Source organism: Ammospiza caudacuta, chromosome 19, assembly GCF_027887145.1.
Source record: "Ammospiza caudacuta isolate bAmmCau1 chromosome 19, bAmmCau1.pri, whole genome shotgun sequence".
Classification (NCBI taxonomy): domain Eukaryota; kingdom Metazoa; phylum Chordata; class Aves; order Passeriformes; family Passerellidae; genus Ammospiza; species Ammospiza caudacuta.
Genome location: NC_080611.1, coordinates 2,702,618 through 2,729,707, shown reverse-complemented (window position 1 = coordinate 2,729,707; position 27,090 = coordinate 2,702,618). Strand labels below are relative to the sequence as shown.

General features: G+C 57.6%; 2 protein-coding genes across 7 annotated transcripts; both read left to right on the top strand.

Annotated features, from left to right (window-relative positions):
- The first annotated feature begins 417 nt into the window (after positions 1-417).
- On the top strand, positions 418-9,586 carry EPN3 (epsin 3). Of its 5 annotated transcripts, none has more exons than XM_058817351.1 (10): positions 418-611; positions 3,151-3,806; positions 4,165-4,283; positions 5,865-5,948; positions 6,225-6,332; positions 6,425-6,509; positions 6,746-6,823; positions 7,915-8,016; positions 8,337-8,558; positions 8,690-9,586. In XM_058817351.1, exons 2-10 carry the CDS (start codon positions 3,236-3,238, stop codon positions 9,007-9,009), a joined length of 1,689 nt encoding a protein of 562 aa, XP_058673334.1. In that variant the 5' UTR covers positions 418-611; positions 3,151-3,235; the 3' UTR covers positions 9,010-9,586. The 5 variants fall into 5 exon arrangements, with proteins under 5 accessions (XP_058673334.1, XP_058673330.1, XP_058673332.1 ...); XM_058817347.1 differs by having other exon boundaries at positions 6,746-7,057; XM_058817348.1 differs by lacking the exon at positions 418-611 and adding an exon at positions 1,673-1,796 and having other exon boundaries at positions 6,746-7,057.
- Positions 9,587-10,005: 419 nt separating this feature from the next.
- SPATA20 (spermatogenesis associated 20) lies at positions 10,006-21,725 on the top strand. 2 transcript variants are annotated; one of them, XM_058817156.1, is made up of 15 exons: positions 10,006-11,022; positions 11,114-11,178; positions 11,541-11,695; positions 11,925-12,068; positions 12,312-12,513; positions 12,612-12,742; positions 12,836-12,940; positions 13,446-13,520; positions 13,732-13,944; positions 14,101-14,293; positions 15,027-15,195; positions 15,593-15,801; positions 15,970-16,169; positions 16,293-16,373; positions 20,046-21,725. In XM_058817156.1, exons 1-15 carry the CDS (start codon positions 10,913-10,915, stop codon positions 20,214-20,216), a joined length of 2,223 nt encoding a protein of 740 aa, XP_058673139.1. In that variant the 5' UTR covers positions 10,006-10,912; the 3' UTR covers positions 20,217-21,725. The 2 variants fall into 2 exon arrangements, with proteins under 2 accessions (XP_058673139.1, XP_058673140.1); XM_058817157.1 differs by lacking the exon at positions 10,006-11,022 and having other exon boundaries at positions 11,116-11,178; positions 11,428-11,695.
- The last annotated feature ends 5,365 nt before the right edge of the window (positions 21,726-27,090 follow it).

Sequence of the window (27,090 nt, the reverse complement as noted above, 5' to 3'; positions counted from 1 at the left end):
TATTTTGTCATGTCATCTGATGCCTCCCTCTCTCGCCCAGCCAGGCTCCGGGAGATGTTCAGAGAGGGGAAGAACCCGCTCCAAAATTAGATCCTAGCAAAAGAAAAAAAAAATTAATTTAAAGAACCCAAATCGCGAGTGTGGCCTTGGGTAGCAGAGAGGGAGCTGCGAGGTGGGGAGGGTCGGCATCCCTCGGAGCTTCTTCCGCGCCCGGGGACGTGGATTTCTGTCTAAAAATAATGGGGGGGGAGGAGGGGGGGGGGGGGGAGGAAAAGGAATACAGGCGCGCAGGCAGCAGCGAGCAGCGCCTGGCTGGCTGCCAGAGAAGGGGCAGTGACTGAGCATTTACAGCATCCCCGCCTCCCGCATGCGGCGGGGCAGGGGCTCGGCGCCGCATCCCCCGCGGCCGGTACCGCACCGCGCTGCGCCGCGCCGCGCCGGGGGGGCCTGAGCGCCTCTGCCCGTGCCCGGGCGGCCCCGAAGGGGTTAAGCCGGGACCTGCCGCCGGGACCTGCCCAGCCAGCCCGGCAACTCGGCGGCGCGCAGCAGGAGCGGGCGGCTGCGGCCGCCTCCAGCCCGCGCTCACCGGCGGCGGCGGCGGCACCGCGCAGGTAACCGGGGCTGCGCGCCCCTGGCACCGGGCTGCGCTGGGGGGAGGAGGAGGAAGGTTCTGGACGCTGGAGCATCGCGGGCTGAGGGGGTGCCGGCCGCCTCTGGGCCAGGCTGGGCCCCCGCTGCGGCTGCGGGAGCCGGCGGCGCGGCGGAGGGCGCTGCGGGGGCCGTTCCCTGCTGCTTCCCCATGGCGGTCGCCGCTCCTCTCAGCCCCGCACCTGATTAGGGATGGAGCTGTAAATCCCCCTCCCGGCTCCCCTCCCCTCGCTGGCCCCTTTTGCCCCCCCTGCATCCCCCCCATCCCTTCCGCTCCCCCCCCGGCCGTTCCTCCTCGCCCCTCGCCGCTCCCGCGTCGCCCCCGCAACCCCCGCGCCGGCCCGCGGGCGATGGGGACCTGGCCCCGCAGCCGTGTCCTTCTCCCACCTGGCCACTCTTGGTCAAGGTCACTGCAGTAATTCCATATGAGCTGCTGGGTGCTGCTGCCTTATCTCCCACACAGCTTCTGTTTCACTCCCTTTATATTCCAGGGAGGGGGGGGATGATTCTGTCTTTGATAAACCCGCAGCTCTAAACCCCGCTGGCAGCTCCAGCCCTGATTACGTTCCTCTCATCCCTGCCCCAGCCCATGCTTCCCATCTCTTTCCATTCAGACTTCCCAGGCCATCTCATGGCGGCAAAGTCCAGCTGGGGTCAGGTTTCTGGCCAGGATGAGCCATGCCGGGAGCCTGTCACTGGACCCTGGGGTTTGTCCAGCTAGGAAACCTATTGGAGGCAGAAGGAACCATCCTGCCCCCTCTTCGGACTGCCACTGTGCTTGCTGGTGCTTTCCAGGCTGGTGGCACCTTTGGAGAATGTGACTTTATCTCCACCTGGGTGTTGGTGGAAAGCAGAGCATGGAGCCAAGTCCTGGAGGACTTTGCTGTGTTGCTGCCCTTGTCCCAGAGGCGTTTCTGTGCCAGGCGGGCAGTGGCCTGGCCGACTGCACCACGGGCTCTCCCGGCGGGATCCAAAGGCCGCGCTGACGCTGACGGGCTGCATTGCGAAAGGGAATCGGTGCAGGGAACCGACTCGAGAGAAACTTTGTCCGCCTGCGAGCGTGGCGGTGCCAGGCTCCTCTCTGACTCACAGTAGATGTTGCTGGCGGAGCTGTGGGGCACCTGGCTGCTGGCCCACAGGAGCAGGAGGTGCTGGACTGGTCGTGCGGGTTGTGTGGGACCGTGGTGGGTGCCGTGCGTGGCTTGTGGGCTGCATCTCCTGGGGAGGCTGGGTATTGGGACAGAGGCCTGGCCCAGCTCCAGTGCGATGGAGTGGTATCCTGAGCTGGGAGAGGGCTGGATGTGGTGCAGCAGCTGCAGTCCAGGGAGGTACTGGAACCCGAGGTGGGTGATGAAATGGACACTGATAACTGCAGTCTGCAGACTGCTGTGTGGGGGAGATATTCCTCTGCTCACATGTGTTATCTTGGATGGGGGAAAATTTGCTAGTGAGTTTTGTCACAGCTGCAGTGAGGGCTCTGGGAGCAGCTCAACTCCCCAGTTCTACGGTGCAACCCTGCCGAGGGCAAAGCAGCCTCTGCCTCTCCCTCAGCTTGACTCTCTGATAAAATGAGAGTGAACAGTGTCTTCTCACCATGCAGGGAGAAGGTGAGGATTTAGGACCAGCGTGGAGCAGGGCACAGGGTTGTGATGGGCTCATGTGAGGACAAGTCCAGATTGCCCCACGTCACTGTATCTGTGTCAGTGCAGTGCATCCCAAGGACAGGCATTGCCCATGGGGAGGTACCAGGGCAGCTCCCAGCCATGCCAACCCCTGCTGCCCCTGTGTTGTGGTCCAGAGGAGGCTCAGACAGCTCGGGGTTTTGGTGAGAGGGGCATTGCATTATCCATCCTGCTGGCTAACCTGCCACTGACTGTTAGCACCCTGAATTCACCAGCCTCTTGCGGGAGTAAAATTACCCAATTTGCTGGGAAAACCTGCCTGAGCAGCTGCCAGCGCTAGAGAATCATTATAGGCTCTGACTCATGACGAGGTTTTGGGTTTGGACGATGCTGCCTTGACAGCACTGAGAGCCTTGGGCTGACAACTGGGACAAGCAGGGCTGTGTGCAGGTGCAGGTAGTGCATCTGGGTGTACAGGGGAATTCGTGGCTGCACAAGGGCTGGGAGGGTCTGAAATCAGCTTTGCCAGGAGAGTGGAGTTGAGGCAGACAGGATCTGGAGGAGTGAGCTGCCATTTTCAGATGATTACTTTTAGAAGCAGAAGTGCAGGGTAGAATCTCCAAATGTTGCTGAATCCAGAGTCAAAACTTGTGGCGGCTTGGCAATTCAGGGTACCACTTGCCATGAGATTTCTTCTCCCCTTGAGCATCCTGTGTGTCTGAGTTGGTGAGTCGTGGCAGCCTAGCAGGGTGCACCTGATGCCCCTATGATGGTCACATCCACCTTGAGAAATGTCCCTGATGCCAGCCAAGGACTCTGGGAATGGGTCTTGGTGGTGGGGGCGATGCTGAGATCTCTGTGTCACTGCTCCCTGCTGCAGGTGCTGGTGAGGCTGTGGCCGTGCTCACTCATCCCTTCTCCACTGTTCCTGCCTGCCACCAGCAGGTCTCCAGCACCACACAGCCATGACAACCTCGGCGCTGCGTCGGCAGGTGAAGAACATCGTGCACAACTACTCAGAGGCAGAGATCAAGGTGCGGGAGGCCACCTCCAATGATCCCTGGGGTCCTCCCAGTTCTCTGATGTCAGAGATCGCCGACCTCACCTTCAACACGGTGGCTTTTGCCGAGGTCATGGGCATGATCTGGCGGCGGCTGAACGACAGCGGCAAGAACTGGCGTCACGTCTACAAAGCCCTCACCCTTCTGGACTACCTCATCAAAACTGGCTCCGAGAAGGTGACCCACCAGTGCCGGGAGAACCTCTACACCATCCAGACGCTGAAGGACTTCCAGTATGTGGACCGTGACGGCAAGGACCAGGGCATCAACATCCGGGAGAAGGTGAAGCAGGTGATGGCGCTGCTGAAGGACGAGGAGCGGCTGAAGCAGGAACGGGCGCACGCGCTGCAGACCAAGGAGCGCATGGCCCTGGAGGGCATGGGCAGTGGCAGCCACCAGGTCACCTACGGCCGCCGGGCATCACCCTACGGTGAAGATTACAGCCGGGCACGGGGCTCACCCTCCTCATTCAACTGTGAGTGTTACTGGCAGCTCACTCGGGCTCTCTCAGGGGAGGCAGGTGTTACATTTGGTTTGCACCTGCTTGGTGCCCGTCATTCTTCTGCATCTTTTGGGATGGTGGTGGTGAAGCCCGTCCTGCACCACAGGGCAGAGATTTGGCTGGGCCAGTGGTGGACCCCAGCAGCAGTGACAGCTGGTGGTGCCTCCAGCCTTAAACTCATGGCTTGTTCAAGGTAGTGAGCTCTAAAGTGTGGCTACACCTCCTGGGGAGGCTGGGTATTTGGACAGAGGCCTGGAAACTGCTGATGTGCTTCCCAAAATACCTCAAGTCCTGATGCCACTCCTTCCCCTTTTCCTCTTTTATATCCCAGCATCATCCTCATCCCCACGGTTTGCCTCTGACCTGGAGCAAGCACGGCCCCAGACGACAGGAGAGGAGGAGCTGCAGCTGCAGCTGGCACTGGCCATGAGTCGGGAGGAGGCAGAGAAGGTAGAGTGGCCCTGCTTGTCCTGGGGTGTGAGGCATCTCCCTTACCTTGCTTTATCTGTGAACACAGTGGGTCAGTTCCCTGGGAAGAGGCAGGATTTTGAGGGCTGCCTGAGGCTGGTGCATGTACCTGCGACTGTACCAGGCTGCTCGCATTGTGTCTGGATCCAAAATCACCAGCGGGCAGACGGAGGTGTGGGCTGCCCCTGCTCCCTGTTCTCATATTAGAGAGGACAGCACCAGGCTGGGATCTGTCCAGCCTCCCAGACCCCAGGGTGAACTTGGGGGGGTCTTCTGGATTTACCCCAAAGCCCACCCCCCTCCAACCTGGTTGCCCTCCTCTGCTGAGGACTTTTGGTCTAAGCTTCCCCATTCCTTTTGCCTACCCACAGAGGTTTGAGGAGGCAAAGCCTTGCCCAGCAGTTTGTGTGGGTGCAGGCCAGCAGCATCCCCAGAGCTGGGGGCTCACAGATGCTCCCTCCCACTGTCTGGTCCTTTCAAACTAGGCTAGAAGGAGCACTGGGAAACGGCCCCAGGAGGAATCAGGCAAGTGAGATGCTGTGCCCAGTGTGAAGCCACCTCAGGCTGTCCCTTCTCCTGTCTGCTGGCCCCTTTTCCACCAAGAATGGATTATTTGGTCACCAGCAAACAGCTAGCACAGTGTGCACGAGCCTGTGGATACAGGCAGTACACAAAATCAGAGGAACATGGGGACCAAGGAGCTGCATGGCTGGACTGGTGGGCATCCCCTGAAGTTGTCACCCAGCACCATGAGCTCAGTTGTGCCAGGCAGAGGATGTGCTCTAGAGATGATGCTTGTTGCTGCCAGTCTTCCCTGCTTGATGGAGGCTCTTTTGGAGGCAAAGCAGGGTGTATATCCCTATTTTTGTCCTGGAATTGGAGTATTTATAGCATCCTTACACTGTTCCAGTGAGCACTGAAGACACTCTCTGGAAAGTGTTGCCTTTTTGTTGGAGTCCATCTGGGCTGCACAGTCATGTACACACATTTATGGGTGTTGACACACGTACACCCTTATCAGGGTACCCATTCCCAGCCCCCATGAGTCCCCACACTGCTGGAAAAGTGTCATGGGGCAGTGATCAGGGCCACCATGGTGGTACAGGGACAGTCTCTCCCCAAAGTCTACTCAGGTCTAGGTGTGGGGCTGGCAGGAATCCCAAACTGAGACCGGTCAATGTCACCAACCATCTTTACCCAGCAGGCTGCCAGGGCAAGGGGATGTCTTACTCCTCTCCTTCACTGACTGCATCAGGGTCCCCAAAAACCTCCCAGGGGAGATGCTGACTGCCTAATTTAGGGTCATCCCAGCCTTAATCCAGCAGCAGGTGATGGGATCGGGGAAGGAGCTGGGCAGGGGCTGCACGGAACCTGAGCAGGAGCTGGTTAGAGAGCACAGGGACGCTGGGCTGGGGGTGTCTGCAGGCAGGGCCAGCTGGATGGGCACAGATGCTGTGCAGGCAGGCAATGCTGGAATGGCGGTGGCAAGGAGAGGGACAACCACCAAGCAGTCTTGCGAGTTGAGGGCAAGCTGAAATATCACCCAATTTCCTCTGTTGCCAGAAGCCACTTCCTCCACTTTCCAGTACAGACGAAGAAAGGCAATTGCAGCTCGCGCTCGCGCTGAGCAAAGAGGAGCACGAGAAGGTACCTGTGTCCTGCGGCCCTGGCGCTCCGCTCTCCTTGCACTTGGTCTCTCTGTGGCACCGGAGCCCAAAACATCACCTGGCTCCGGTGCCCGCTTTGCTTTCGCTGCTCCGGGCTGTCTGCTGAGTGCTCTCCTGGGGGGCCCGGCCCTGGAGGAGCTGTCTGCTCAGATGCTGGGACTTCTTGGGTGGCAGCTCCTGTGCTGGGTGTGTCTCCTGGAGAAGGTGCTGTCTGCAGGGTTGCTGAGCTCACAGGCCCCATCCCCTGTCCCCACAGGAAGTGAGGACCTGGCAAGGGGAGAACTCCCTGCAGCAGAGACCTGTGGAGGAGACTGCCCCAGGCAGGGACGAAGAGCAAGAAGAAGATAAGATGAAGAAAAGCCAGGTATAGCACTGGAGGCTGGGTGGCCACACGGGGGTGATCCTGCAGGTCTGCCCCAGGCTCCTCTCACCTTTTTATTCCCTTCCTGTCCGCAGTCTTCTATTCTGGAGCTGGCAGATATATTTGGGCCGGCGCCAGCCCCCTCCAGCCACACGTCTGCTGACCCATGGGATATGACAGGTGAGGACAACTTGCAGGCTGCCAGAATTTGGGGCAGTGGCAGAAAGTTGTCCCTTGCCTCTGTTCCTCCAGCAGCTCAACAATGAGGACCTCTGCCTTCTCTCTCTGGTGCCTACTCCATTACACTCCCAGGTGGTACTGCTGGAAGCCATGGTCTCCTGGCCACATACCCACCACTCAGCATTGCTCTGTGCTCTGCATTGTTCCCCTCTCCCAGAGTTTCCCTTTTTTTCCAGATATGAAACCCAAAGTGGAGCCGGTGGCCTCTGCCTGGAGCGGTGCAGCGGATCCCTGGGTGCCAGTGCCAGACCCTGGTGCGGAGCCCCTCTCCCAGGCGAGCGCCTCATCCCAGCAAACCCCTGCTGGGCCCTGGGACTTTCCCCCCAGCACCACTGCAGCCTCTGACCCCTGGGGGAAGGCACCGATGTCTTCTGGCTTCCCTCCTGCAGACCCCTGGGGAACAGCATCCCCCCCAGCCCCCCAGGGCTCCAATTCTACACCAGCTCCTGACCCTTGGGCTGCTGTGCCTGAGCAGCCTCCAACCCCTGGTAAGAGGCTCAATGGACCTTTTGGCTTTGCTGAGGATTGAGGACAGCCTTGACCATCACTACCCTCCTGCAAGTGGGCATCTCTGGGTTCTCCCCCCTTCAACCAGCTCCCCAAGCACCCCTTCCCCACCCTCCTGTCCCTTAGCTCATCCCTCAGCATCCTGAAGACTTCAAGGAACTTTTAGGCTTTATCTTTGTACAGAACAGGCTGCTTTAATTAACATGGCAGATAATAGAGCCATCTGATGGGAGCAGGTGGCAGCCCCACACCCCTCCAGCAGTGGGGTGATGCTGTGTCCCATTAGTGATACCTATTTGCTCAACCCAAATGACCCCTGTACCCTGCCAGGACTAGACAGGACCGTTGCTGGTCACAGGTGACATGTTGCAGACTGGGAAACAGTTGTAGGAGCAGCCTGTGTTTCAAAGCTCAGTGTCACTCTCAGTTCCTCCTGGGTGTTTCCGCCAGCCCTGTGCAGATCCTGCATGTGTTGCCCCCTGTTTTGGTCCCTGGTAAGGGTTGCAGAACCTGGTCTGGGGGCCAGTGCTGTTTGCTAAAGCATTCCTGCAGACCTGTCCCCTCTACCTGTCCCTGCTGGGGCTGGGAAAGGGACCTGCTTGTTATGGTGTAATGGCTGCAAGCAGTAGGGGTGTCTTTGTCTGCAGTGATCCCATGATCTAGCGCATCTAAGCCTTCCCCAGTGCACATTGCTGACCCCCAAACCCACGCCCTGCATTGCATCCCCTCTTCTCTGTCTCCTTGCAGGCAGCCACCCCTGCCTCTCTCCTGCCCTTCCATCTCCTGCCCCACACCTCCCTGCTTGCTCCCCTCCTTGAGTGTCCCCTCTTCCCCCCAGCTCCAGGGGGGAATGCTTTTGACCCATTTGCAAAGCCGCCCGAGCCGCCGGAGCAGGAGCCCTCGCAGCCGCCCTCCTCGGCCAAGTCCAGCAGCCCTGTGGGTAAGAGCTGGGAGTGGGCAGGTGCTGACCTGTGGCAGGGAGGCAGTTCTAGTGCTGGCCAGCTTGTGTGTAGTTGCTTGTTGGTATGGCCAGCTAAGGGAGCCCAAGTCTCTGTGTGTGCTCATGTCCCTACCTCTGCTGTCTCCCGTGGTGGCTTGGGGGATACTTGGGCAGGCCATGCTGCAGGCTCAGCCCCACTGTGTCACACTGTGACCTGGGGTTAGATGTGCTGTCAGCCACCCTGTGCAGTGACAAGGGAGAGTGCTGTCACCCTTGGTGTCTCCCAGCTGGCTCATGTGTCTCATCTCCCTCCATCTCAGAGCCTGACCCCTTTGGCGACCTGTTCCCCAGCACCAGGCAGGATGGGGCAAAGAGCTTTGACCTTGCCAACCTGGCTGACTCCCTGCCTGAATCCGGCAAGGATCGGAAGGACTGTAAAACTCCCGAGGCCTTCCTTGGCCCTGCCGCCTCCTCCCTGGTCAACCTGGACTCCCTGGTCGCACCTACTCCGGCCTCCAAGACCCGCAACCCCTTTCTCTCGGGTAGGTGCTGCAGGGCTGCTGGCCAGGAGCTTCCCTGCGCTGGGCAGGTGGTGGTGGGGGAGAAAGAGGAGGAGCAGAACTGCTGGAAGCAGCCTGGCTTGTCCTGACATGTCCCATCTTCTCTTTGCCAGGTCTGAGCACGCCATCCCCCACCAACCCCTTCAGCCTCTCCGAACAGCCCAAGCCGACTCTGAACCAGATGCGGACCAGCTCGCCAGTGCCCGGCCTGCCCACCGGCCACCCCGCCAACTCCATGACCTACAGCGCATCCTTGCCGCTGCCCCTCAGCAGCGTCCCCGCTGCCGCCGCTGCCCTCCCCGCCTCCGCCAGTGCCTTTCCGCAGGCTGGCACCTTCCCCGAACTCCCCAGCACCTTGCCGCAGCCTTTACTGCCGCTGAGCGGCCCCCCGGCCCCGCCGTCCGCGCCCGGGGGGCTCAACCCCTTCCTCTGAACCCTCTGGAAATCTGGACATGTGGACCTCCTCCCCAGCTGTTACAATCCCCCCGATCATTCCTTCCACCAAGACTTGGGGGTTTGCTAAGCTGCACGGGAGGATGCCCCCACGCAGCCCCCTCCCCGTGCCCACTGTGAGGGGCAGCCAGCATGAGCCCCCGTGCTTGACGGGCAACAGGGGACCCCTTCCCCTGCGAGGGCCAGTGTGGGGGCCACGGTGGGGCTGGCTGGGGAGCAGTCAGCATGAGCCCCGCAACCCCCTTCCCCTGTGAGGGGCCATGGCGGAGGCCTTACAAAGGGCTGTGGTGCGGGGGCTCCGCTCAGTCGGCCGGGCGAGTGCACGGGGTCCGGCTGCTGGATGGACCCCCGGCGTGGTGGGACTTTGCCCCAGAACAGCGGGGATCTCGGGCAGCGCAGGTCCGGGGGTGGAAGCCGCGGGTCCTCCCACCCCGCGGGGTTCGCCCTCCCTTGGCTGCTCCCCCTCACCCCCGTCCCGCCGCCACCGCCCCCCGCCCGCTGCTGGGCGCCGCTCCAGGGGCGGGGGCGGCGGTGCTTGGGCGCTGCGATGGCGGCGGCGGCGGCTGCGGGTGCCCGTGCGACAATAAACTGCGCTGAGCAACCCAGTGTACGCCTGCGAGTGCCCCGTGCCACTGTGAACTGCGCTGAGCGGCCGCGGCGCGGGGCGGTAACGGCTGTGGGCCGGAACCAGGAGGGGCGGGGGCCCAGTGGGGGCGAGGCTGCGCCTCAGGGGCCGGGCGGTGACGGAGGAGGGCGCGGCCGGCCCGGTAAGGGGCGGGGGCACCGGGGGCACGGGGGCGCGGCCGGCCCGGTAAGGGGCGGGGGCACCGGGGGCACGGGGGCGCGGCCGGCCCGGTAAGGGGCGGGGGCACCGGGGGCACAGGGGCGCGGCCGGGCCGGTAAGGGGCGGGGCCCGGGGAGCTGCCGCCATGTTGGCGGCGCCGCTGCGCTGCGCCCGCAGGTACCGGAGGGGCCGGGGGGGCGGGTCCGGCCCTGGGTGCGGTGGCTGCGCCATAACCGCGTCCCCGCACTTCTCCCGTGCCCCCCGCGTCCTCGCTGCAGCGCCCGCGTCCCCTGAATTCTCCTGCGACGCCCTGTACTCCTCCTGCATTTCCTCTACATTCTCCCTGCACCTTCCTGAGCCCCTCATAGAGCCTTTTCTCCTGCCTTCCCCGACATCCTCCCCGTATCCCCCTGTATCCTCCCTAAATCCTCCTCTCACTACCACAGCCCCTCAGGACTTTACATACTCCGTAGCCCCGTTCTGCACCCCTTTCCCACCTCCTGCATCCCAGCCCTGCATCTCTGCTGCATCCCCATACCCAAAGCCCGCATCTACCCAGCAGCAGAGGAGTCTCCCTGCCCCCCATTCCCCTCATCATAAAGAGCCGTGTCCCCCCTGCCCACATCCACCCCACGAGACGGGATTTTCCTTTCTGAGGGGGTGTTCTCCCTGCGGACACGCAGGTCAGGTCCCGCAGATGCTGTTCTTGCATTCACAGCTGTTGAGTGTGCCCCCAAAGTGTGCTGGTGGGAGGGGCAGCTCTGGGAATGGCCTTCCCCCGAGCGTGGGTGGGGTGTGCCAAACTGGAGAACAAGCTCCTCTGAGCCTCCAGTGAGTGGGAAGGACTTGTAACGTCCTAGGGGGGATTGGGGTGGACTGAGCCCCAGCAGAGCTACCTGGGGCTGAGACTCTTTCCTTTGGCATGGGGAGCGCGTAGTGGAGAGCAGCACCCTGTCCTGGGGCACAGCAGGACCTGGGGTGGTGGTGCTGATGCTCTGGTCTGTCATGGCTCTGTCCAGAGGCTGAGCTTTGTTGTGAGCAGGGAACCCCTGAGCCTGTTTGGTGTCACAGGCACATATTTCTAACGGGGATCACAGCCATGGCCACGGTGGGGACACCCGGCCCCCCCAGCGTCCCTCGTCACACCAACCGCCTGATTAACGAAAAGTCCCCGTACCTCCTGCAGCATGCCCACAACCCTGTGGATTGGTAAGAGCAGTGGGGAGCCTTTCCCCTTCCTCCTCCTCCTCCTCTTGTCGTTGTGCCCATGGGGCTGAGGGACTCTTGTCTTCCCCCACAGGTACCCTTGGGGTCAGGAAGCCTTTGATAAAGCAAAGAGAGAAAACAAGCTGATATTCCTGTCAGGTAATCAGAAACAAGGCATATTTCATGTCCCCATGTGTTGGTCAGTAGATGATCAGATAAGCTGAGCTGCATCCTGAGCTGGTGTGTGATTAGCCGTGTAGGTATGGATGACCACCAAGCAAGAGAGCACCATGTGCTGGAGTAGCTCTCTCTGAAAATGGGCTGCATGCAGGACCAGAGTCCTTGGCCAGCTTTTAGGATCAGGAGCTGGAGAGTTCAGGAGACTCTTCTCCTCCATTTCTTGTCCAGGGAGGCAGCAGCTCTTGCTCATAGAAGGGTCCCCATCTCTGAGTGTTCTCCCCATCATGTGTTTCCTGCTCCCTGCAAAGGACCAGTTCTCACCTGTCCAAGCTTGTTTGCAGTTGGCTACTCCACCTGCCACTGGTGCCATGTCATGGAGGAGGAGTCCTTCAAGAACAAGGAGATTGGGGAGATCATGAATGAGCACTTCGTGTGCATCAAAGTGGATCGTGAGGAGCGGCCAGATGTGGATAAAGTATACATGACCTTCGTGCAGGTGGGGGAGGCACAGGCAGGGCCCAGGAGGCTTTGACTGGTTCTCTCAGGGTGTTGTTCATTGTCATGTTCCTCAGGCAAGCAGAACCAGTATATGGGGTGGTCTGGATGGGTATCAATGGTGGACAAAAGCACACATCTCTCTTTGAGTGAGGCTCTCGTATGTGCTGGAAGGGCATAGAGCAGGTGCCTCTTGCGTGACCTTGGTGCACATGTGTTTTGTCTTTCAGGCCACCAGTGGTGGAGGCGGTTGGCCCATGAGTGTCTGGCTGACCCCAGACCTCAAGCCCTTTGCTGGGGGGACGTATTTCCCTCCTGAGGATGGAGTTCATCGTGTTGGTTTTCGGACTGTGCTGCTCCGGATCACAGAGCAGGTGTGGGGCAGGAATGGTGTAGCAGACAGGGCTGAACCAAAGGGAGCACAGGGAAATTGGTCTGGGCTTGAAGGGTAACTGAGTTAGGAGATTCAGTTATGAGGAAGAGTAGCCCAGAGAACCAGCCAGAGCTTTGGCTTGGTTAGAAGTGGGTTTGAGCTGATTTGGGGAGGGTGATTGAGAACTGGAGGTATGGTTTGGACTAGTGCAAGGCAATAAGATCTCTTTCGCATTGCATCTTAGTGGAAGGAGAACAAAGATGCCCTGTTGGAGAGCAGCCAGAGGATTCTGGAAGCATTGCGACACACATCAGAGATCCGTGTGCAGGGCCAGGAGTCACCCCCACCAGCCAAAGAGGTGATGAACACCTGTTTCCAGCAGCTCTCCAGATCCTATGATGAGGATTATGGTGGATTTTCCAAATCCCCCAAGTTCCCCACCCCAGGTCAGTCTGGTCTCTTCTGCTGAGACCTGCTGTGAGGCAGACAGCAGCGTGGGGGCAGAGCTCACCCCACAGCCTCCTGTCGTCTCCCTGTGTTTCAGTGAATTTGAATTTCCTGTTCACGTACTGGGCCCTGCACCAAACAACTCCAGAAGGTGCCCGGGCACTGCAGATGGCTCTGCACACCCTCAAGATGATGGCCCATGGGGGCATCCATGACCACATTGGTCAGGTAGGAGTAAATCTTTGGGGGTAAGCCCCTGTCATGGCCAGGAGGTGTGAGGTGGAGATCTGAGGTAGAGACATCTTCACATGTTCTGTGCAGGGGTTTCACCGCTACTCCACTGACCAGCACTGGCATGTTCCTCACTTTGAGAAGATGCTGTATGACCAGGGGCAGCTGGCAGCCATGTACAGCAAAGCCTTCCAGGTATAGCTTTGGCATCCCTCTGTGTGGCTCCCACTCCTGCAGGCTGCAAGGACTGGCCTGGTTTGGGGAGCAGCTTCAAACCCTGTTCCCCAAGATACTCCCCATCCCACGGGTGTGGAGCAATCCAATGCTCCCCTTCATCTCCTGTTGTTTATCCAGAAGTGCTGCACAAACGTGTGACAGTGTAGCCCTGGGGCTTTGAGCATAATGGGGGAAGAAACAGCCTTTGGGCTGGTTTTTGCAAGTCAGCAGACAATGCTGCTGCTGCCTCTGACCTTGGTGTAACTCCAGCATTACTCTCCACTGCCCTTTGTAGATATGCAGTACTCACTGATAGTAGATTTCTATTGAAGGTCTTACTCTGAATCTATCCTTCATTTAAAATCCTTGGACTTTCAAATGCTCCTTGCCAACTCTTCAAATTGAAATCTCTCACCATATCTTGCTGTGTCTCTTGCCCCTTGCCACCCATGTAACACTGATGTCCACGCTGTGTCTCACACAGATCTCTGGTGATGAATTCTTTGCTGATGTTGTCCGAGACATTTTACTCTACGTCTCGCGTGACCTGAGTGACCAGGTAGGCTCTTCCCTGAGCTGACCCAAAGGGACCCACTTGCCCTACCCTGGGATGTGGCTCGGGGCTGTTTTTCCCTCCCTTCCATCCTAGCTGAGCTCAGTCTGGAGCACTACTGAGGCTCATTAGCCAGACTGCCAGCCCTGCAATGATGGGGAGCTGGCTGAAAGTGTTGTCCTGGAGCTGGAGGATCTCTGTGTTGCACTTTTCCCAGGCAGGAGGTTTCTATAGTGCAGAAGATGCAGATTCCTACCCAACCACCACATCTAGAGAGAAGCGAGAAGGAGCTTTCTGTGTGTGGACAGCCGAGGAGCTCCGGGCTCTCCTCCCCGACCCTGTCGAGGGGGCCAGAGAGAAGACAACCTTGGGAGATGTCTTCATGTACCACTATGGAGTGGAAGAGGCTGGCAACGTGGACCCCATGAAGGTGAGGGAGAGCAAAGACTTTCCTGGTGTCAGGAGCACTGATGAGAGACCTGCATCCATTGGCATGGAGGGATGGCAGAGCAGCCCCAAAACACCCAGAGTCCAACACCTCCCAAGTCTGATGGCATTTCTAGAACGTGTCTCCCTCTCCCTTCAGGACCCCCATCAGGAGCTCAAGGGAAAGAACGTCCTCATTGCCCGCTGCCCCCCGGAGCTGACGGCAGCCCGGTTTGGGCTGGAGCCAGGCCGGCTGAGTGCCCTGCTGCAAGAATGCCAACACAGACTGTCCTCAGCCCGGGCACAGCGGCCACGGCCACACCTGGACACCAAGATGCTGGCAGCATGGAATGGTGAGGGGGGGCTCTGCTCTGACGACATGCCTTGGCTGGACTCCCACCAGGGCATGGTAGCAACAGGTCCTGCTGGGACTGAGAAGCTCCCACAGAGGCACTGGGTAGGCTGTGATTGGGACCTGTGATCAGGGGCTGTGTGGAAGCAGCCCCACACCTGCAAGCCTTGGGAGCCTGGGGATACTGCTCTGGCTTTATTTCCTTCCCCAGCTGCCAGCAGAGAGCAGCAGAACTCTTCCCCTGACTCAGCTCAGCTCCTCTGGCTGGGCAGTAGGGAAGGGGTCTGAGTTGGGGCCCCAGGACCCTGGTGGGTATAGAGCCCATCCCTACTGCTGCATAGGTGAGGGATCACAGCACTGTGTCTGTCTGGGGGTGCTGCCTCAGGGAATCACTGCAGGACCCCCAGCTCTGTTTCCAGCAGTAAATTCCTGGGTGTTTGGGTCTGGAGCTGGCATGGGCTGGAGTTACCCTGCAAACTGGAATAGTCTTGAGCCCTGTATGTGCCCAAAAGTGAGGGCTCAGCTCTTGCTGACCTTACAGTACTCTGCCTGTCTCTTTGGTGACACTGAGTGACTTCATTAATGATTAGAACTGAGCAGAAGAGCTAAGACCTGACCTGCTGCCGTCAGGGAGGATGAGCTTCACGTTGAGCCTCCGTCAGAGAACTGACACTGACCCTCTCACCAGTTCCGTGTGCCCCCCCTGACCTGTCCTGCTGTCTCTGCCTCTGCAGGGCTGATGATCTCAGGCTTTGCCCAGGCTGGGGCTACCCTGGCTGAGCAGGGATATGTGAGCAGGGCTGCACAGGCAGCTGCCTTCCTGAGGACACACCTTTTCGACCCTGACAGCGGGAGGCTGCTTCGGAGCTGCTACCGGGGCAAGCACAACTCAGTGGAGCAGAGGTGAATATCTGAAACTCCACAGACTTGACTGGCCACCTGCAGGTGCTGCCCAGACCCCCAGCAGTCCCTGTCCTCTCTTCCAGGCAGGACCTAACTGGGTGGGAGGGAGGCTGTTTGTTTTGTATAGAGCTTCGGTGCAGTTTAGGAAGGATTAGTGTCCCCCAGCCAGTGAGGAAGAATTGAAGTCAAAACCTTTCCTGTTCCTCACCTTTCATGCTGGCAAGTGTCTTCCCCTACCTTCTCCTCCTGTACAGAACCCTGGGGCTGAGTTGTGTGATGGCCACAGCCATTGCTTTGCTTGGTGGCATCTCCTTGGGTATCAGAGACCAGTAAGCAGGGCTTTGCTGGGTTGGAGAACATTTCTAACCTGCTTTTCCTTCCCTGTGTGCCACTACAGTGCTGTGCCCATCCAGGGCTTCCTGGAGGACTATGTCTTTGTCATCCAGGCACTCTTTGACCTCTATGAAGCCTCACTGGAGCAGAGCTGGCTGGAGTGGGCCCTTCATCTCCAGCACATGCAAGACAAACTCTTCTGGGACCCTAAAGGCTTTGCTTATTTCTCCACTGAGGCCAGCGATCCCTCTCTCCTCCTGCGTCTCAAGGATGGTGAGCTCAGGGACCTGGCAATGTGTTCCATGGGTTGTGGTGTGGGAGGACGGGGCTGATGGCAGATGATGCTGAGGCGCTGGGCTGATGGCAGATGATGCTGAGGCACTGGGCTGATGGCAGATGATGCTGAGGCGCTGGGCTGATGGCAGATGTTGTCCTTTGCAGACCAAGATGGAGCAGAGCCCACCCCTAACTCTGTCGCTGTCACAAACCTGCTCCGAGCAGCTTGTTACTCTGGTCATATGGACTGGGTGGAAAAGGCCAGCAAGATCTTGGCTGCCTTCTCAGAGAGGCTGCAGAAGATCCCCATAACCCTCCCAGAGATGGCCCGGGCCACCGCTGTCTTCCATCACACCCTCAAACAGGTATGTGCTGGAGCTCATTATCCCCTGCAGGACCTGCTGTAGGAAGTGGGGCTGGCAGTGGCATGGGTGCAGTGACAGCTCTGTTTTTTTCTCCCTCCTGCCATCTCCTCTCCCCCTGGACAGGTTGTCATCTGTGGGGACCCCCAAGGAGAAGACACCAAAGAGATGCTGCATTGTGTCCGCTCTGTCTTCAGCCCAAACAAGGTAGAGATGCTCCCTGCCTGCCAGCCCTTCCCTGGTCTCTGCTGTCTGCACTGCTGGTGTTTCATCCCTTCTCTCAGTGCAGCTGTTGCACCCATCCTCCTCTGTTCTGCCTCTCTTCTGGGAAGCATCCTGTCCTTTTCTTTTCTGAGCACAGCCACAGGGCCATGGCTGAGCCCTGCACTCCTCTCCCTGCACAGAGCATGGGCAGCCCAGCCTAGAAGTGGCTGCAGCAGTGGTTGTTATTGCTGCTGGCTGTTTGCACTGCTCTCAGTGTAAAGCCCAGTGCATTCCCAAGGGGAAACCTTTCATTCAGGTGTGAATGTGTCATGCCTAGTGTGGATGTGTCATGTCCTGTGCAGACCCAGTTAGCATCTGGGTCACCTACTGCCTGGAGACACCCTTGCATCCTTGGAAGGGATGAGGCAGTGCCTCACTCCAATTCTGGGTACCACCAGCTGGGAGAGGCTGGCTTTTCCCAAAGCTCTTCTCCCATCCAGCAGCTGTTGCTGCGTATTGGGGTTCCTGCCTGACTCTGCTTGTCCTCCTCTCTGCTTTGGGATGTATCAGTGCATCCCACAGAGGGGCTGGAGTTGTTGGCTGCATCTGGAACTGGCAGGGAAGGGCAGCACAGCAGCTGATGCCCATCAGCTTTGGTGGCCAGTGTCCCTGCCTTGGGAATGATGGCTTTGACCTCAGCAAAGCTGTGGAGCTGAGGGAAATAGGACTGGGCTGTGAGTGAGGGAGCTTGGTGTTTGGATTGAATTCATCCCTGCCCATTGGGCCCTGGTGCCAGGGACTGGCATGTTCAGTCTCAGTGTCTGGGGAGCTGAAGCCCAAGCACTACTTTGCCTCTGTAACCCCAGCTAGGATGAACTGGGGAGGGCTGAGCCATCAGCACAGAATCCTCTGCTCTGTACTCTGTTGGCTCAGCCCACAGGGGTGTCACCCCTAACCCTCTGCCCAGTGACGTTTGATGCCAGCATTGGAGGAGGAGGGACACATTCCAGGGACACGAGTGGGGCATAGAGCTCTCTGTCCTTCCTCTGCCATCACCCATCCAGCAGCACTCTTGTTCCATGCAGGTCCCTATTTTGTGTGCGAGGCCTCTATTCCCACACTCGACCTCTGTCCCTTTGAAGGATTACACTGGCTGACCCAGTCTGCAGGAACAGGAGCCCAGCACCACTGTTAATAATCCTCTGCCCACAGTTGCTCAGCCCTTGGTCCCCTGAGCCCACACTGCCATTCTGGGGTCTTGAGCAGAACAAATAGCACAGCCATATCCTCCTCTCCCCTGCAGTCTGGCTCCCTCCTGCAAAGCTGGTAACAAGCCTGGCTGGTGGGGCTGCTCCTTCCCCAGGGGAGGATCTTTCTCTTTCAAGCTTTTGCATTCCTTGGGGAAGAGAGAAGATGAGGGCTGGGTATTCTGGATGGATATTTCCATGGGGGAGTGAAGCCATGGTCATGCCTGCCAGGGCTGCTTGCAGGGGACCTATGCTTTGAGGGGCATGTGAGAGGCTGTAGGTGGGAGCTGGCAGCAGGCAGGGTGGGAGTGTAGCTCTGTTTGCCCCTTGTGTGTTCCTCATGTTGCGATGATGGGATGGAGCCAAAGCTGTTGCAGCTTGGCTTTGTTTCCTGGAAGAAGAATTGTGGCAGAAGGGTAGAGCTCTTCCCCAGAGGAACATGTATCTCCCCTTCCCCAGGCATGAGTGTGCAGGAGTGGTAGGAGCATGATCTCTGGCAGTAGCAATGGCTCCTCCCCTTGCAGAGGTGATGGGAGGAAGGGGGGAGAATCCCACTCCTCAGAGAGTTGCTCTACCTTTGGGAGCAGCCCACTGCCTCCCAACAGCCGTCCCTCTTTCCATGCTGCATCTCACAGAAATGAGCATGCTCCTGTTCCTACCTGCCTCCATCCCCCTCCAGCTGCTCCTCACATCTCCTTCCCTGCCACAGGAAGCTGCCCTAAGCAGAGCAGCCCTGGGTCACCTGCTCCAGGGACATGGCTGATTTGGGAATTGCCTTTGCCAAGGATTTGGGGGAACATCCCTGTTCCCCTGCGTCCCCATTCCCTTTGTGCCAGCAGGGTGCCGGGGGCCAGGCTTGTGTGCAGGAACACAATTAATTAGGTTGTTGCAGTAATTAATTCCTTACAAACCTCACCCTGAAATCCTTGCTGTAACAAGATGCTAATGATAGAATTGCATTGAGGTTGTGATTTTAAATGGACCCTGGCTCTGGAGTAGCCCTTTGCTGCAGGCAGCTCTTTGGGGATGCAAGTAGGGGTGATGCTGAGAGCTGTTCCTGTGAGTGTCCTGGTGCTGGGAGCAGAGAGGGTTGGTTCCCTGCTCTGGGGCTGGATCCCAGCTGCTGGTATAGATCCCTGCCCTGTTAATGGTCTTTAGGGTAATTATGAAGGATCCCATTATCTCCTCGGCTGCAGAGCACTCGCCTGCCACTCGCCTTCATCCTGGCCCTGTGAGAGGACCTTGGGGAGCTTGTGAGAAAAATGAATAATGAATTTCAGATTGGACATGAATTGGTAATTAATCACTCCTGGAATTAATTCCAGACAAAGGCAAAGGGGGAGGAGATTGGGGGGAGCAAGAGGCAGGCAGGGAGACAGGCTGAGCCAGAGCTGGGTCAAGCAGATGTGGGGTGATGGTGGATAGAACAGGACTGCAGCAACCACTATCCAGGGCAGGGACCTGGGGATGTGGTGCCCCCCTGGGGACACAAGGGTGTGGGCAGCCCCTGCCAGGCATGAGTGAGGCTGTGTGGGTGTCTCTGGATGCCAGTGCTGGGTCTTCTGCTGGCTCTGGTGTAGAGGATGCTGCGTGCCAGGTGAGCAGTGCCATGGTGGGAGATGTGTGTGCTGTGAGAGGCAGCATTTGGTGTCAGCATCCCTTGGTGGCATTGGCATGAGTAGTAGGGACATGTTGCGAGTGTGTCCATGCTCAGCAGACACATGCAGGGCTTGGATTGAGGCGGGCAAGGGACAGCTGTGTGCTCCAGCAGCAGGATGTTCCCTCTGTGCCTTGGGAAGGACAGACTTTTGCTCACCCTTTGCATCTGTGTCGGCATGAGGCTCTCTGCCAGCTCCTGGCCTTTCTCCTGATTAGCCTGTAAGCCCCGAGGCTTTAACAAACATTTTCCCTTTCAGAAAAGCTAATTATCCTGGCAGCCCAGCCATCACCTCTGGCTGATGCTGCTGTGTCAGCTGGGAGAGCCCCTGACCCACTGCTCATTGCTGCCCGAGTTTTTCTGAGAGGTGTGGGTAGGGCAGGAGGAGCTGGGCTGCAGGTCAGATGGGGCAATGCTGCAGCTGTTTCTGGGGCTGTTCTTTGGCTGGGTAGGTGTCCCCAAGGAGCTGGCTAGGCTGGGATGTGCCCATCCCTGTGCTTCATCCTGGCTGCCAAGTGTTTGGTGTGGTTAGGCTGCCACATCTCCATCATGCTTTTTCCTGCACTGGCATTACAGGATGTGACCACTGTGGGACCCTGGCAGAGGGCTGGAGTAGATCCCTTCAGCTGCCCATCCCCTCTCCATTTTGAGAGAGTGTGTGGGGGGACACTGCCAGCCCTCAGCATGTCAGTGGGGCAGGAAGGGGCAGGAAGGACCAGCTGGCTGGCGCTGTCTGTGCTCTCTGGCTCTTACAGCTCCTTCTCTGGACAGGTGCTGATGGTCGCAGATGGAGACAGCGCTGGGTTCCTCTACCGCCAGCTGCCTTTCCTTGCATCCCTGGAGAGGAAGGATGGGAAAGCCACTGCCTATGTCTGCAGCAACTTCACCTGCTCCCTGCCTGTCACCTCTGTCCAGGAGCTGCGTGGGATGCTCAGCCCGTGAGCCCCTCAGTCGTGCTGCCTGTGGGAAGGCAAGAGTGGGACAGACTGGCGCGGGAACATGGGAGAACCTCATCATAGAGGCAACCTGAGCACCATCCCAGATGGCTCCTAGCAGTGCAGTGGGGCTGTGCCCTTCCCCACCTGCAGCAGGTCGGGGTGTGCTTGCATTGTTGCTTCAGCAGTGTCTCAGCACTGGTCCTGGGTCCTTTTTTTGGTATGTCCAGGAGACACCCATGGAGGAGCATCTCCTGCCTCTGTATTCATGCTTGCTTCTCACCTCTTCTTGCTGAGGAAAAGAAAACCAAATTAAATATAAATCCAGTGTTAATGGAGAAGTCAGATGGGAACACTGTTAGGGTTCCTATAGCAACCCAGGGTAACACTGTCAAAAGCACCTGGATGACTTGGGAGTCAAGCGCTCTTAAAAGTGTTACTGGCTACAACAGCTGTGGTATTTTTCCGTTTCAGAGGAGATTGTAACATACATTAACTGAATATATAGTGCATGGAAAAAACCTGCTGATTACAACTGATGTAAAGTTTATTCTCTCTTTCCTCCCCTCCTTCCTTCCTTGTCCTCCCTGCTTCCAAATGGGTGAGTACCACGTTTTCAGCATCCCTCTGACACCCTGGGCTCCCCCAGCACAGCACCTCACATCCCAGCTGGCTGGGTGCTGTCATCTGGCAGCAAAATAGCACTGCCCACTGGCTTTCTAGTGGGTTGTGCCAGGGTTTAGGAGTAACTAGCCAGGAGAAATGCCTTTGAAGTCAAATCGGAATTTTGCACTTCATCTGAGTGAAGGGGTTTTATTTTCTCTCCTCTCTTGGTTTTAAAAGCCTGAAGTGTTTCTGGAAATCCAGCTGAAAATTGCTGGTTTGGCAGATGTCCGCCTACTTTCTTCTGGGGTTTTTTGCCATCTTTTTTTTTTTTTTTTAAACTTGGCATCTCTGCTGTGGGGATTGATTTGACACCCGTCCTCAGAAGTGCTCAGAGTGAGTTGGTTTGTGTCTGCTGGGAGAGCGTCCTCGGAGAGCAGGGCTGGTGCTCAGTGCCTGTGGGGAAGCCCCCATAGATGCCACAATGGCAGTTGTTCCCGAGGTGGCACGGGGCTAGGATGACATTTTGGTGCCCACCAGCCCCTTGTGGCACAGACACAGGGTGCTTTCCTCCCATACTGTGTTACTTGTTGGTGTCTCTGTGAGCAGCCCCCAGGCAGAGCTGTGCTGTGAACCTCTGTCAGGATGAATTGGCTTCACCTCTCAGTAAAACAAAAAAAAACAAAAAAGAATGAGAAGTTCTTTGTGATGAATAACTGTTGTTGTGGCACCTCTGTCCTCCCAGTGCCTTTGCCTTGCTGCTGTCCCTGGGTGCTGGTGGCCATGTCCTGTGCTTCCCACACTCTGCCTGTCCGTGGGAGCCACCCCTGGGCTTTATGGCCTTAGCAGGGAGTGGCTTTGCTTGAGTTCTACTGCATCTCCCCTTCTGGACCCCTTGGTACCCCTTGGCCAGACTCTCAGCTGAGACACCCAGGGGTGCTGCTCTTCATTGGTGGCTACAGTGGTTAAACCCTCCCAGTAGTGCTTCCTGTCCTTTCCTGTCACCGGCCTTCTGATTTCATGGCACATGCTGTTTTGCTGCAAGGCTTGTTTTCTGGGGCAGTTACCAGGAGACAGGGCTGGTGGGTGCTGCCCAGCCTAGCCAGGCCCTCAGGAGGATGATGGAGTGGGATCTCTGGGCTCAGGGGTCCTGTCCCACTTCCCAGTGTCTGTTTTCCTGATCCCTTCCTGCATTCCCTTTGGTGGCAGATGCAGAGGCTTTCTCTACCAGTGCAGAGGCTCAGGGTGGCTGGAGGCAGCATCCTGTGCTCCCCCGCTCCTCTCCAGCTGCAGAGCTGTCAAAAAAGCTTTCCAAAAACACATCAGATAACTCATGTGCTGGTTTTCCCCACAAACACTTGGGTTTGCCATCGGGCTGCTGCAGATGCACAGGGGGACTTCTCCTGCCCAGGACTCTGGGCTCACCTGGGAGCGCCGGCAGCCAGGGATGGGGAGAAACAGGTTTTCCCTTGGCATCTTTTTTGTATAAACACCTGCTTTAACATTTAAAACTTACACTGGGGGATGTGCAGGGCACCCCATTTCTCAGACCACCAAGGCAGATGGGAGGCCTGACACCCACAGTGTCCCTTTGGGGGGTCTGGGACACATGGGGGTGATGGGGAGGCAGCATAAGCAGCCACCCTTGCTGCGCTAATGAGGCTTTTCCGCTAATTAATATTCCCTGGAAAACTCAGCGCTGGTTCTGGATCTCTCAGCTTTTATCTCCTGTGGCATTGAAGTGACATCAATGGGAAATGGGCTTTGAAAGCTGTTTGTTGTGGGGGATGTTGCATCTGTGGGAGAAGGGGAATGGAGAAGGGAGTCCTAAGCCTGGATCCTGCTTTACTGTCAATATCCCCCTCCGAAACATATGTGGGGGTGCAATTTGCAATGCCTTTGAGAAGGTAGATTGGGCAAAATAATGAGGTTTCCTAAGCTGAGCACACAGTTAATTCATACTTGAGCACCCACGTCTGGCACAGCTGAGCACCCCATTGCCACACACCTGGATAGCCAAGTAGCACCTGAGCACTGATCTGCTTATGCCTGAGTGGACAATTAACTCCTGCCTGAGGGTTATTTTGGGCATGAAGAGGCAGGTTTTGGTAGTTGGCTGCTGCAGGAGGAGGTTTGGAAGTGCTGCTCAGTGGTTGCTCTGAAAGTGATTAAAAGGCTTCATAATGCTCCAAAATATCAGGGGAACCTATGACAGGCAGGTGCAGGGGGGCAGGAGATGTGGGGCTGGTATGAGGAGTCCCTCCAAAGCTAATCCTGTACTGTTGAGCCCAGTTACTCCAGTATTCACCCAGAGAGAATTTGCAGCCAGCAAGCTGCCATGGTGAATCCCCTGAGCTCCAGCCTCCTCTCCTGGGTAATTTGGGGTGCTTGCTGCGGTCCCCTTGCAGCAGGATGGGGGTGCGGGTTGCACCCACCCTCCTCTGGCATCCCATGGAGCTTCTGCAGGCAGTGGAGGGGGCTGGGAGACTCAGCAGCTCCTACTACCCTTCCCTGCCTCAGCATTTGCCTTGCACAGATGTTCACACTATCCAGCTCCAAGTAATTCCAGTGTTCCTGACAAGTGAATTTGCAGCTGAGGCTGGCTGACACTTGCTCAAAACATGCTTCTTTCTTTTTAAACTGACCCTCTGTGCAGATTGGTGCCATGGACCAAGTGGACACAGCCAGGCTGTGCTGTGGGGGCTCTGTGGGGGTGTCCCCTGTGGCTCAGCTGCTGCTTTAGTTTCCCCTCCCACAAAAGCGTGTCCTGGCCATTTCTATCCAAACCCTATATCACCTCTGCATGGCCCTAGAGCATGTGCCCTGCCTGGACACTCCCAGAGCCCCTGTGTGCTCCAGAGATGAGCAGAGCAGCTCGCAGCTCTCCCCAGCTTTTGCAGGTGCACTGGCCAAGGCATTTTGGGGACTGTCATCCCCATGTAATGCTCAGCTGCTCTGAACAGGCTCTGCACCCACAGGCCAATGCTTAGAACCAGTTTACCACTTGGAAATCTCCCGTTCCTGCCTGGCAGCTGCAGCAATCCCACCCATTTCTCAAGGGACTGCCAACCTTGGCTACTGCTGGTTAGGCAGGGAGGGGTGGGGAGGGATGGCTGAAGGCCCTGTGGCAAAGCAGGAGGCCATCTGCACCAATTAAGGGTTATGTGATGGACACTTGGCCATTGCAGGCCAGGGCAGGGCTGCACATGGCCATTAATCCTCCTTTATTATAGTTTTGGTATTTACTGACTGTGGTGACTGTTGCATTAAATCAAAATTAAATGTTTATTTGGATTTTACGAAAGGACTGAGGAGGATGTCCAGGGTGGAAGGTGCAGGTCTGTGGGTGCTGGGGTAGGGGAGGGAGTTTTGGGGGTGTACAAAGGAATCGGAACTGCAGTGGAGGGATGTCCCTGCCATCAGTGTGGGGATATCCCCAGGTGCTGTGCCAGGCTGTCAGTCCAGGTGAGGTGACAGTGGCATCTCCACTGCCTTTGGTGCTTTGTGAGCTGCTAAATCAGAGGCTAGAGATGCTGAGGGCTCCCAGGGAGCCTGGGCTGCTAATCAAAGGGGAACAGGCTCTGCTTTCCATCTGAGGTTTTATCCAAGACTCCAGGAGGGCTGAGGCTGCTCCTCTCCCCATGGTGGGTGGAATTAACTCCTTGTGTGCAGCAGCCTGGCAGGAGCAAGTTGGAAAATTTCATGGTGTCACCTGAGACTAAAACCCACAGGAATTCTGAGGCCTGGGGAAATCCAGAGCTGGAAGGCAATGCCTGGGCTTTGGGGCCAAATGTCTTGCTGGAATAGCAGCTCCCAGCCATAGTTTCTGGCTGCAACATAGATGTCCTGAGACAACTTCCCTGATGCCTGTTGGCTTGTTTGGAGTTTTTACCCATGGAGGAGAAACCTGAATGTCTCTGTGTGACCCAGCACTCTCCTTCCTGTCCCTAATACCCATGAATCTGGGACAGGCAGAGCCGGGCTCGCTGCAATTATCCATGGATTAACGGCAGCTAATTTAGTTTGAGTCACAGAAGCTAAACTGGATCGATATGGGGTGAAGAGTACAAAGGAGGAATCAATAGGAATGCAGAAATCGGGCCGCACATCCCTGTGGGATGACGCCTTCGGGGCTGGGGCAGCGGTGCTGCCTGAGTGCTGTGGGGCTGGGAACGGGGGGCAGGCGGTGCCCGGGGCGGTGCAGGCCGGCACGGCAGAACTGCGGCTCAGCACAAGGCTGGCATCGGCTTTGTGCAGCTCGGCAGAGCGGAGGCCGCCTTGGCAGGCCGAGCTGCGGCTCTGCGCGCTCCGGGCCGCGGCTGTGAGGGGGCCGGGGCCGGGGCCGGGGCGCCCCCGCTCTCCTGGGGACGTCACGGCCGCCGGGAAACTGGTTGGATGCTCAACCGCGATTTGGACACGAGCTGGCTTGGGCCGCCTGCAAGGTGTGCACCAACCAGGCATCCTCACAGCGGGATGGAAAATGGGGATGGCCCAGTGACCTCTGGGGTTTCTGTGCTCCCGTGGCCGCCAGTGAGGGCTTCGTCTGTCTCCCTCGTGTTGCCTCCTGGCCTGGCAGCAGGCCATGGGCAGGGTCCTTTTTCATAGCTGACAGCTCATAAGTATTTATATCAGCCTATTAAAAATGGCCACTACATCCCAAATTAGTCATGGGGCCCTGGATAGAGGCAGGGTGCTGGGTGCAGTGGCACTGATGTCACCCCAGCTCTCTGCTCAGATGACAGTGGCATGGCCTCTCGGCTGGGATGGGACGGAGTGAGGGATCCCTGTCCCTCTAGGGCTGCATGAGCAGTTCTCAGGTCTTGCCTTTGGACTGGACCCTTCTCTCTCGCGCGACCCTCTCGTCCCTCCTGGGAGCCTGCTCAGGGTGCTAACAGCACCCAGATTTCTACCCCTCTTGGCTCATCTTCCTCACCATCTTGTGCTTTAAAACATAATTTAGTGGCTGTCAATGAGGTCTCCATCAACTGCTGAGGGCTATGGGAACTGCTATCCCCACCACGTGCTGGGGATATGCTGCCTCTGGGATGCAGCCAAAGCAGGTGTGTTTACCTCCCAGAAAAGAAAGGAAATCCATGTTTTGGTGAACAAATAGAAATTAAAAGGCAAAAAGATGGAGATAAAGTTATTTCCCATCTCCTAAGGGGTTGGCAGGGATAATAAAGAGAAGAATCTAATTTAGAAAGAGTCTACAAAGACAGAAGTGCTGGAGGCGTCTTGGCTGTAGTGTGAAGCTGCAGCCTGAGCATCAATGGAGCAAACCCATGGGGATGGGATGTGCCCTGGCAAGAGTAGGTGTCCCCATAGTGTTTGAAAACTCTTCAGCCCATGAGCAGGCTTGGCCAGGGGCTAAACTCTGGCTGGGGAAGGGTTCTTGCTTTGCTTTCTGTGGCCATTGCTGGCGAGGAGCTCAGGGAGGGCCCAGTCTGGGCAGCAGGATGAGGAGGAGGAGAACCCTGTGCTGCGAGCAGGCAGGCAGAGGCAGTGAGGCAGAGCAAAAGGAGACAAGAGGCAAAATTAGGAGACAATTAGGCTGGAAACACACCCCAGGGGAGGGAAAGCACTGAGCATGGCTGGGTTAACCCAGGTCAGTGCAGGGCAGAGGTTCAGTGTCACCATGTCTGTGACTGCAGTGCTTTGGCAGAGCCCCCAGAGGGGAGTGGGGTGGAGGGGACTGCAAGGGCCTGGTGTCCTTTGAGGCTTGCAGATCGAAGAATCACAGGCAGAAAACCCCTCTAGGAAGGTGCTGTTCTCTCTCCACCCCACCTCCCAATCCTCCTGTCTGCCATGCTGCTCTGGGCTCCCCCATCACATGCTAATGAAGGGCCTGGATACTGCCACGAATGAAGGGCCTTGGCTTTGATCACCACCACAGACCCTTGCCCTGTTTCTGGATGAGATCCTTGTGGCTGTAATGAAGTCCCTAAATCCCTTCTGTCTCCCAGGAGAGCCAAGGGGAAGGGCTGCAGTGCCGTGGGGGTCCTGCCGCCCCCCCAGAGCAGTGCAGCACCCTGGCTCCTCCTGAGCCCCATCTCCATGGCAGCACCGTGGATGCCTCTGCTGGATATTCCTACAAGGCCATCTAAGGGGAATCCCAGCAGCCTGGGAACTTTGGCAGGGTCAGGGAGAAAATGCCTGTCTGGGTCAGGAGCATGCCTGTGTGCCTGTGTGTTCTGTCCACCCACAGCAACATCCCTGTGGATATTGCTCAGAGGCTCTGCTTGATCCCAGCAGCAGCCACTTAAAACTCAGTCCATGCA

Coding starts and splice junctions, on each gene's coding strand:
- EPN3 (XM_058817347.1), top strand. CDS start 3,236: ATGACAACCTCGGCGCTGCGTCGGCAGGTGAAGAACATCGTGCACAAC. Junction 3,807..4,164: donor CTCACCCTCCTCATTCAACT/GTGAGTGTTACT, acceptor TTTATATCCCAG/CATCATCCTCATCCCCACGG. Junction 8,559..8,689: donor CCGCAACCCCTTTCTCTCGG/GTAGGTGCTGCA, acceptor TCTCTTTGCCAG/GTCTGAGCACGCCATCCCCC.
- SPATA20 (XM_058817156.1), top strand. CDS start 10,913: ATGGCCACGGTGGGGACACCCGGCCCCCCCAGCGTCCCTCGTCACACC. Junction 14,294..15,026: donor GATGCTGGCAGCATGGAATG/GTGAGGGGGGGC, acceptor CTGCCTCTGCAG/GGCTGATGATCTCAGGCTTT. Junction 15,196..15,592: donor CACAACTCAGTGGAGCAGAG/GTGAATATCTGA, acceptor GTGCCACTACAG/TGCTGTGCCCATCCAGGGCT.